Source organism: Vanacampus margaritifer, chromosome 2 (assembly GCF_051991255.1).
Source record: "Vanacampus margaritifer isolate UIUO_Vmar chromosome 2, RoL_Vmar_1.0, whole genome shotgun sequence".
Classification (NCBI taxonomy): domain Eukaryota; kingdom Metazoa; phylum Chordata; class Actinopteri; order Syngnathiformes; family Syngnathidae; genus Vanacampus; species Vanacampus margaritifer.
The window spans coordinates 54,498,720-54,510,011 of NC_135433.1; the positions used below are offsets into that span (position 1 = coordinate 54,498,720).

Here is an 11,292-nt window from a genome sequence, read left to right on the forward strand (position 1 = left end):
GTGTAAATACTTCCTATTTTCTCAGTGGCCCAATTTTGCTAGAAATTGAAATTAAAATTTGCGAACTTTTGCTCCTGATGCTGTGTCATCAGTAGTGGTCAAAATGTAAAGCCTTTTGAAGGCCCTGTAAGGTGGAAAACCGCTACATAAATGAAGTACCATTTACGACCGGAAGAATAGAACAGAAAATGAAGGGCAACCATTCAATCTACTGTTGTATGTTCATTCCTCTTAGCTTAGGGCTGTTTACTGCTTTAAATTCACATTCCAAAGGTAAACATATATGCAATTTAAATTGTGAAGGAAAACAACTAACAGTTTCTTGGAAAAACTTTGGTCATCTGAATATTGTTTTTCTTAACAGTACAATGCTAAATTAACCAACAGTAATGGTTTTGTCTCCACTCTCTCATTTGCTAAATCTAAAATGCTCCGGGTGTCTTAAGGACCCAGCTACTTGAGATGTCTGAATAAAAGACAGCACACATCTGATGTCTTGCCAACTTCTGATCCATTATGGAAGAATGGCCTGGCAACAAGCCACATCAACCTGAGTGTCTGTGGTGTTACAGACTCACTAGAGACAGATGTGGAATAAATAGCCAATTAGGTGGAAACACTGACAGGGTCGCAGTATGAGGTTAGGCACAAGAAATAATTGTTATGTGCATTACTGTACACAATTACCTGCAGCTATTACATCTTTCTCTCTATAATTTTACCGACCACTGACAGTCTGGGTTCTTGGTTGATGTGCTCCACTACGTTAATGCAGGCTGGAATGTTTTTGTGAGTACCGCTTGTCATGAACAAAGACAACCAGCGCTATACGTGCATGATTTTGTGTGTGTGTCTGGTGGTGGTTGGGGTGGGCGGGAGTGGTGACTGGGTCAGTAAGTCATGGGACCCTCTCTGATCTCCAGCAGTACAAGGATGTGACAGGGACTGTGAGGCAGCTTATACCCCCCATCCCCCTCTCCCCCCCTGCCTCTTCTAATCTCCCGGGTCACCCAAAGGCCTGAATGCTCTGTTGTCTCACTGGCCTATCAAGTGCCTTCACTTTGTTTGCAGGTTCACAAGTGACTCTTATCGCTATGGTATTATTTTTTCTAGTTACTATTGCAAAAGGCTAAAAAAAAAATATGGCTGCATTTTATTTAACATAATAAATTATGTACACTGAGACGCATTGTGCTATCTATCTATCTATCTATCTATCTATCTATCTATCTATCTATCTATCTATCTATCTATCTATCTATCTATCGAAAATTGGAGATATCTATCGAAGATTGGAGAAAAAAAGTCACCCAAGGGTTGAGGAACAAACTCACGACCTTCAGTTTGGGAGACTGCCACACTACCACCTGAGCTATGCCCCTCCTACTTTTTGCTTATCTCCAAGAGACCCAAAACAACATTTTCTTGGAGTTGGAAAGATGGTTATAAAAAAAACAGCAGGAGCTTCGTAGCTCAGGAAGTAGATTGGCTTGAATTCTTTATTTTCTTCCAAGTTCTTTCTTTCAAGTTCAAATTCTCTTCTAAGTGTAAGTATTACTCTAAAACCGAGTTAATTTGGTCCCACTCTAAATAGAGTAAAATTTACTCTCCAGAATTTACTGCGCATTTAAAAGATAAAGTGAAGTCAAGCTGTGACTACTACCACAGTGGTGCAGCCTTCCCTTGCCCAGATCCGCCAACGTGCAAGCATCTGCAAAATTATCAACATGAGGTTCATAAAATGTTGGGATCATAAAAGGACATGATGAAAATGGCATCATCCTTAGTGGATTCAGAAGTTACACTAATCACCACTAGTGAGCTGTGCATGCTGCTCATCAAACAGGCTACTTTGAACCAGCATGTAGATTTTTATTCTGTATTTTATAAATGCAATAAAAATAATTTAATCAGAATATGTGCTGAGCCGGTCCATCAATACAAATGTGAGTCAGCCAGCTGCTGTTAATTTGACATGATTACGCATTGTGCCACACACGTTGGCCAGTCATTTGAACGGACTTCACGACCAACATAGATTAAATAAAAGATAGTGATAACAAATTTAAGTGATTCAAAATGTAACCATTGCACCATTGCAATGACTGCAGTTACAAAATGGTCATGCGATACCAAAATAATCAGACTTTAAATTATAAAATTATCCATGGCTGCTTTAGTTTTCACCAGCCAGCCACCTTTGAACAGTATCGACTATTCATCTGATTGAATCATGTGAAGGTGGGGAGCTACCTTTCAGTCAACATTCCACAGCCTACCTACTAGCCCAGCATCAACAGATGTCCTATGTTACCATATCTAGTTTAAACCAATTAAATGGGATTGCCACAATGCAAAGCATGCTGCTACAGGAATCACAGTTAATTTCTTACACACCATTAACATTTTAAGAGGATCTTTACATGAGATGGAATTTCTGACTTGTTTGCAAGGATTATTAATGGCTGTTGATGAAAACTTAATTGATGCTATTTACAACATAGAGTATTATTAGAGCTTCACTGACAGCAGAAATGGTATGCGTTCAATTGCACCCTTTGGTTGTTTGTGTTTTGTCACCAATCTACAAAAGCTAATACTGTGATCGTGAAGGGTTAGCATGGTTATCTTGTGATTTCGAAGGCCAATACACCTTACACTAAGTTACTTTTACTGCATCTGAACTGAATCCTTCTGGTTAATGGAAATAATATTCAACAAAGTAAATAAAATAAATAAATAAATCATGTTTCTAAAATACAACGACTGGCAAATTTCTTTGTTATGGAATCATGGAATAAGGTGAACTCACAAGATGGGACACTGTGGTGTGTTCTAAGTGGCGCGAATTGCATACATTGCTTTCCTTTGATTTCTTGGCCACTTGACTTTTTAAGACTGACAAAGGTCTGTGGTGTCCAAAAGCCTTTCACACAATTGTGAAAAAGCAGCTACTGTGGCAGTCTATGGCTCAAGGCTACACTAATTTGTTTAGAAGCACAGATCAACACCTGTCTTAACAGCGGAATGTGGAAAGACAGTTCAGAATGAAAGGAGAGAGGGCAGCTTTTGTTGCACTGGCCCTGCGGGGCTTCACGGCAAGATGGATCACCCTCATGAGGAATGGAGTGTGTTCCTTCTGACATCTGCCCTTATGATGAAAATGTCCACAGGTATGAAAGGGTTTTTTTTTTTGGTGCACTTTTCCTACAAGTTGTTTACCTTCAATCTTTTGACAAAATTGACCAAGAGCAGCTAGTTACATATGCACTATGATAGAAAGCAAAACTTGGAGAAAACACTGATTGTTTGTAACTCAATGATGAAAAAGGTAGTTTAATCACAACCAAAATGATAGCCCTGTAACAGCATATGTTCTCACTCATCTTTCTCCACCAGAGTGCTAAATGCTATCTTGGTCAACTGTTCAACAGCGCTAAACCAGTCAATGTTATCCAACTATTATCCAACTTTTTTTCCGTTCTGTTATCAACTCCGACAGCTATTGGAAGCTGGCTGTGTCGTTTACCTCGCACTGGTCACATATTTTAACAAAATACACTGGTAGGAAACTCAGCTTGCGTTGTCTGACGGCCGACTGGCGACCGCAATAAATAGAAGGAATATATTTTCCATGGTTCTTAAATGTAAAAACAGGAAGCAGTTCCAGTTCTGGTCAAGGCCTGCTATCCGAGCTGCTTCCAATTAGATATGGATGCGAATGAGAACGCAAATGTGAATTTGTAAGTAAACAGGAAGGAATTTAACAGTTAAATTCCCTTTTAATGGGTTTATCGTATAAATCGCTGTGAAAACTGCCTAATTGACAACCACATGGCAAAAAATGAGGCCCTGTGTAATATTGGGACAAAATGAGGTTGGCGAAATCTGTCGGGACACAGGACCAAAGGCTCAAAAAGGGGACTGTCCTGGCCAATACGGGACATTTGGTCACCCTAAATATGTCAGCGTGTACCTACATCAACCTTTTTTGAGCCATGGCAGACTTTTTTCATTGACAAAATCTCGAAACATACCAGGCATACATAGAAAAAAAAAACCTGACTAAACTAAAACTGCTATAGCGTTTCATATTTTTACGCTTTCATCTATTGTATATCATTGTGCAACAAGTTTACATAACTTAGAAAAGTGAAAATAATATCTTAAATTCAAAAGTGCAAATATTCCTACAGGTGCATTATCCATCGATCTATCCATTTTCCTAACCGCTTTTCCTCACAAGGGGCGCTGGAGCCTATCCCAGCTGGCTTCAGGCAGTAGGCGGGGTACTCCCTGAACTGGTTGCCAGCCAATAACAGGGCACACAGAGACGAACAACCATACTCACAATCACACCTATGGACAATTTTAAGTGTTCCAATTAACCTGCCATGCATGTCTTTGGAATGTGGGAGGAAACCGGTAGTACCCGGAGAAAACCCACGCAAGCACGGGGAGAACATGCAAACTCTACCCAGGAAGGCCGAAGCCCAGACTCGATCTCACGTCCTCTGCACTGGGAGGCGGACATGCTAACCAGTCACCCACCGTGCCGCTAGGTGCATTATGCACATTGTAATCAAACTATATAAAAGATATTGCCATTCCTAAGAAATATGCATTGCTTAATTCTATCATGGCCAACATTGCTATAACTGCTACTTCATTTCCTCCTCAAAATCATCAGCTTCCACTTGATCTCACTGAAAAACATACTTTTGTACACTTTCAATTAAGAGAGAGAGTATGGTGATACAGCTTCAGTTTATAATTCTACACATTTAAAGACATGTTTAGTGATTGATTTACGTCAGAAAAATGTCCAACTCCATGTTTGCATGTTGCATCATTCACATACAAATATTATACAACTGCCCACCGTCTCTCAGTTGGTGCTCCCGACAGACCTCGACCCAACCCCCTCCGTCAGTGTAATTTGCCGAGACTGCATATTTCTTTCAACACTTTTCACGTGTTTAGCACTCATGAAATCAGAAAAATTCAATTGTTGGCACTATTAATTACACTAGGCGTACTGACGTAGTAGGCAAGTGTGTCGCTAAGACTTACCGGTTTTGGTGTCGGTATCTTTTCTTTTTCGCTGTTATGGTGCTTCTGGAGTCGCGATTTTATGCTTCTTGGTGGAACAGAATTGTCAACAAATCGCTCCTCATGATGGGCGTTTTTCGGCAAATCTCTACTGTTATTTTGATTAATGTCACTCTAGTCAAAGTTGTCAAACCCGCAATTGAAGGCGAAGAACATGGACTCTTTGCTAAAATGCTAAGGAAGAAAGACACGTCCGTCACGTTGTGACACACTTCCCGCGGCACCTCCAATATAAAAGTCACTACAAAATTCAGCTGTCAAGACACTTTTATGGACTATATGCACAAAGCACTTGATGCATGAACTATGAATGCACCCAACTTTCCGGTGCAGGGAGACTTCAGCGGAGCACACTGTTGATGCAATGTAAAACTCTAAGCCTAAATCTTTAACCTACTGAAAAAGAACAGGAGTCGCTCCTTGCTTTAACACTATGTCTATCAGAATTTTAAAACTACTAATTAGATCCGTAATTTTAACAGCTTGAGCTCTGATAATGATGTAATTGCTTAAAATTATTATTACACGTATTTACAAGCCGTTTGAGTAGCTACTAAGGCTATTTTGTTTATTATATATTTTTTTAATGTATATGTAAAATATGTATTGTAGCTCCTCTCCCGGGATACTGGAGTCCACACAGTACTCCCCCTGCCCCCTATCAGTCAGACGGTAAGGTTGAGGTGTTGGATCTTTCAGACGGAACCTGCCAGTTAACTTTTCATAACTTGTTCATTTTTCTGTTTTATTTTTTTTTGTTTTTATTTTTTTATTTTAATGATACGTTATTGGATAAGAATAATTTATTAGTACATTTACATTATATCATTTAACAGGGAGTAGGAATAGATAAATGATTGTGCTTCCTACTCTTTCGAACATGTAAATTATGACATTGATGAATTATTTTCTTTCTTCCAATTTTTATTTTAACTTCAACTTATATTTTGTAATGTGTTAATATGTTCAATAAACTAACCAGCCAACAACAACAACTTTTCTGGTCTGTAGCCTCCTCTTCGGCCAAGTCTTCTCCTCTTGGCCGACGGGAAAAAAACAATGTTATAACCTATCTATGTGGGCACACAGCAGTGATCACTCGGTGTACTGTCGTCTCTCCTCTTCTTTGATACCTTGACAAATGCACGCAACCACACTCATAAAAAAATGACGAAAAAATACTCCAAAACGGTGAACTGGTCGAGGTTCTCTGAAGGAAAACAAATGGCGCTGGCCACTAGTGGAAAAGGTGCTGCAATATGAGATTTTCCCAGAAATGCGTCACAGCGCTTTGTGCATAGAGTCCATTGTGACGAGCTCCGACAACAACAACAACAGTGCCTCTAACTGTGTGCAAATGACATTTTCAGAGCCAGTCACCGCACAACATCTTGTAAGCTTACTTCGAGCCTTGAAACTAATAAATGATTTGTAAGGCAACGCAATTCACATACAATAACGATAACGGTGTTTCAAAAATGGGGAGAATAATTAGTTAGATTAGTCTGTTTCTGAAAAAAGAACGGAATTAGTTTAACCGCCGTTATTCCCAACACTGGCTGTGCCGCAGCACAGTAGTTTAGAAACACTGACCTAGACTCTATGCGGCCAGCGTCCTAACACTTTTGGTAAAGTTTTAAATCCACCCGTGTTCTGCCGTACAAACTAGCTAGCGTTTAGATAACCTGGGAGTGTTCATCTCTCTGGTCCACTGTCCAAGTTTGCAGATTCCCTTCATGCTAGGATGGTGTTGATGGCCAATGGCAAAGTACCGACAATGGTGATGACACACTGCCTAGATGGGCTTTATTGACTGATTGCTTAACAGTGTAATATAATGCTATGATTCATTCTCACTTGGCTCTGTTTTTTTTTTACGGTCAATTCACATCTCAATTCAAGTTAACACCAATTTGTAAACAGCCCTCCTGGAGCCTAACCTAGCTGAATTCGGGTAAGAGGCGGGATACCTCCTGGCTTGCCGCCAGCCAATCAATCGCAGGGCATACAGTATATAGACAGCCATTCATTCACACCTCACAATTTGAGAGTCTGCAATTAACCTTACATGTTTTTGGAATGTGAGAAGAAAGACAGCGAGGAAGAGAGTTTCCAACTGCACTGCAGTTAACAGATACACAAACAGTTTACTCTTCTTCTCCTACTTCTCCTTCCTTTTTGTTTTTTTTCCGGTAGGCTGAACACCTTGTGGCACTAAGGTGCCTCATAGGTCAGTCTTGGAACTTGGAAATTTGGTTGGGGGATGACACTCATGATTGTCAGTGGAGATAGTGTTATGTGGGTCTTCTGCTGCATTTGTAAGCAAGCACACATATTTTTTTATCCTCCTCATGTATGGGGTCTCATATTAAAATGAGCTCAAATGTTAAAAATATTGTGTAGTACCGAGATTTATGTTTGTGTTGTTTATAATAAGTTGGATAAATAACTACAAAGTAATGAACATCTGCTTCACTTTATCAGTGGCTGTCTTAAAATATAAAGTGCATGCACTGATAACAGATAAGAGAAGATGAAGAGAAATGTGGAGAACTGAGTGTCAGTCAAAAAGCCTACGTGAGCAAGTATTTCGCTGAGAGCATGAACATCAGGAGCAAGCAGTAGGCATGGAACAGACTCAAATAGACTGTGCAGTCACAAAGCCATATTTCCTGCTGCTGAAGAGCTGCTGTTGTCTCCTAATGGAATGCATTTATTCTCTCTCATGTAGAGGGATCCTTTTGGTGATGTTTTTGTTTGTTGATCGCTTAGCTGTTCTAAGTGTTTCACATGTGGCTCAAATAGTAAGTCGATGAGAGACACACTACTTCAAAGACTCAGCCAATTGTATTGTCTTGGAAATGTTTTGGGAAAGGCTGTGATGATTGTAGGACACTTTTTTTTAACAATGTCTTTAGGTTATACTGTATGTCACAGTCTTCAAGCTGAAGGCCCGGGGGGCATATCTCACCCATGTTTCTTGCTAAAATGCGTACCACAATTGTAAGTTGTCTTCACTTTTTACTAATGTTAAGTGTTTTTTTCCAAACTCTCTTTTTAAAATACATTGAACAAACTATTTTCCTTGACTTCAAGATTTTAAAACTAGTTATCCATCAAATTGCTGAGCATAAGGACAACATGATGGGGCAATTAACACGGTCATATGGCCAGTCGTAGCGGCCCTAACCCTTACTTCAATGTGTCCTACAAAAAAGAGCCTGACGCCCCAGTTAGACCATCTATCACATTTTGGAATTTACCTGTTGAATCCCCGAGTGTAGTGTTTAGTTACGGGCCTAACAAAAATTGAATAGACTAAAAATAAAACTAACATACAATTAAAAACATTTGTTCATTATTACATATTATTTATTATTATTCATTACTATTGTTTCATCGAATTCATCACATGTAAAAAAGATAAGAAAAACAAAGGAACCATTCTTCAAAGTATATACTGTACTATGTTCCTTGGATATTATTGTGTTTTAACGTCAATATAGCAGGTCATGTTACTGTATTCTCTCCTGTGCAGCCCCAGTCCCCAGACAAGAGGCTTCTTCGCTCTGAATGAGTAAACAGCCCAAGGGTGCAATTACACGTTTGCTTTTACTACAGCAACAAAACGAGCGGCAGTAAAGCAATTCAATATTACAACTTCACATACCTTCAAAATCTGATAAAATCCCTTCGAGGTGGTCATTCACGGAGAGTGCCGACATCCTGTCTGAAGTCCGTGATGCCGCTCTAATTCTATCTAGTTCTATTCCAATGAATAAAGTTGCTTTCTGTCCTCCAAAAATGACTTCCCGATACGTTGAATTTTTAAATCTAAAGGGGACTATTTTCGCCCAAATGGCTAATTTAATTAGCAGGAGTAATCTGCGCTTTTGCTGCTGTCCCGTCCGCGTTGTGGCCACTCACTGGTGTCGGAGTGGACTACACCAGCACTCAGTCACATTCACAGTGGCCCCTGTGCCCCGCCCACCTTTAAGCCACCCCTCCACCCTCCAGCCCCCGACCCCTGGCTGCTGGACCCGAGGGGAACGTGAAGATAGGGGGATGGACGGATGGTGGGCGGGGTCGCACACAACACCTGGAAAAATCCCTGTCAAATTTCTCTTTCTATCCCACCCAAATTTCTCCCCTTTGGCTACAAGTGGGACTAGATGCTGCAGTAAAAGCCAGTAACTCGGTACAATTGATTTGCAAACTTTTAAAAATAGTTTCCGTGTAAGAGTTAATTGTGGAAAGCAACACATTTTAAGAACTCTTTTTATTTATACAGTATCTTTATTGTTTATAGCCATGTGTACATAGATTTTACTTGAAATGATGGAATGCTTGAATTTAACCCCATTTTATTAGATTCATTATCTTGCCCTATGTTTTTTAGTCTTGCTGTGTGGAATGCAACTAGGACTGTGGCCTATTGCATCTGATTTAGGCCACTTTTTTTGACAAAAATAAACGTTATTGTTTATTTGCGTTTTTGAAAACTTACGCACTCAGATGACAATTCCAATTTACCAGTGGGAACTCAAGCCTTACGGAGCCCCAAGCAGAATTTGAGTTAGGGCCCCACTAAAGCGTCACCTTTCCTTGATAATTACTAATACACAAAAACAAAAGATAACTCGTGTCCACTTTGAGACCTGTTATTAATATATGAAAATGTGGTAGCTGTGTTAAAAAAAAAAAATGTAAAAAAGCACTATTTTTTTCAATAGTTTGCCTTAAGGTAAAAAGGCAAACTATACTTTAGAATAGTGAATCAATTGGTGAGGCATGACCAAAAGGTGGGTCGCGGACCCACTTTGAGTGTTTTGCCAACAGCTAGTAAAAAATTACTGAGGGTTATTGACATTTCTGTTTTGACATTTCTGACTGCAATGAAGTAGTTTGCACAGTGCCATAATAATGTCATCACGCATGCATACTTACTGTTTATCAATGGATTGTTTTGAATTGATGGCTTTGAAGTTTATTTCATACAAATATTAACTGTTATTCTGGCTTTTCTATATGATAGTGACAAACTGGAGTTTTCTGATAAACCTACAAATTCCTGGTATGTCGGCACTCTGTCGTAAACCGAGGATCACATATGGGTGGACCAAAAACAGACTTACGCAAGCAGGCCTTTACAATACCCCATAATTTATAATTACCTGCATCTCCCTTTATTGTAATCACATTAAAAAAACACTTAATTAATTCACTGCCATTCATTTGAGAACATTTTAAAAATAATACCTACATGATATTGTGTTCAATGATTATATATCACATAATCTAATCAAATGACAGAATAGTCATTAGAGTCTCCTTTCTGCCTTTTTCCTTTTTTTATGTTTTTTTTCTCTTTAGAGATGCTCCCCCACAGTAAATTCTGTAGAATAAATCTGACTCTATTAAGAGTGGGACCAAATAGACTCAGTTTTAGGGTAACATTTACTCTTGGAAGAGAGTAAAATAAAGAATTGAAAGGGAAAAAAAGTCATTCAAGGGTTGAGGAAGGAACTCACGACCTTCAGCTTGGGAGACAGCCGATCTACTCCCTGAGCCAAGTAGCTCCTGCTTTGTGTAAGTATATTGCTCATGTCAGCTGGAATCTTAGTAACTCCAAGATGTTTTTGGTCTCCTCTTGGACATAAGCAAACAGTAGGAAGGGCATAGCTCAGGTGGTAGTGTGGCAGTCTCCCAAGCTAAAGATCGGGAGCTCGTTCCCTAACCCTTTAGTGATTTTCCAAATGTTTGCAAATGTAAATATTGCTCTAAAACTAAGTCTATTTGGTCCCACCCTAAATAGAGTCAAATTACCTCTACAGAATTTACTGTGCACCCATTCACGTTGAAAAAAAAGTAATTGACAAGTATACTTGTCAAGGGCAGTGAATTAAGAGTCCCAGCACTGATGTGCAAGGACTATATAGCTAAGTTCTGGTTATGTTGCTGTCGTTGGAGCGCAACGCTGTTGTAAACCGAGGACCCCCTGTACCTTCTGATACTTATCTGCACTTTTGGCTGTAAGTCTGTGACATTAATTAGAGGAGATCATTGGCGCTTGCTGTTTTGTGCCTCATGGCAGCATTCACAACTGCTCTATTTTTGTTGAGCGGAAAATGTAAGCGCTGTTGGACTGTCTGCAGTGATATGTCTGTGAGGAAGGGGACT

At 39.6% G+C, this 11,292-nt stretch overlaps 1 protein-coding gene across 1 annotated transcript in view; it reads right to left on the minus strand.

The window, feature by feature from the left end:
- septin12 (septin 12) overlaps positions 1–9,029 on the minus strand; it is a 77,696-nt gene extending 68,667 nt beyond the window's left edge. The window contains exon 1 of the mRNA XM_077557837.1: positions 8,783–9,029. Within this exon, the coding sequence (XP_077413963.1) occupies positions 8,783–8,837 (55 nt within the window). The 5' untranslated portion in view covers positions 8,838–9,029. The remainder of the gene's footprint in view (positions 1–8,782) is intronic.
- Positions 9,030–11,292: the final 2,263 nt, after the last annotated feature.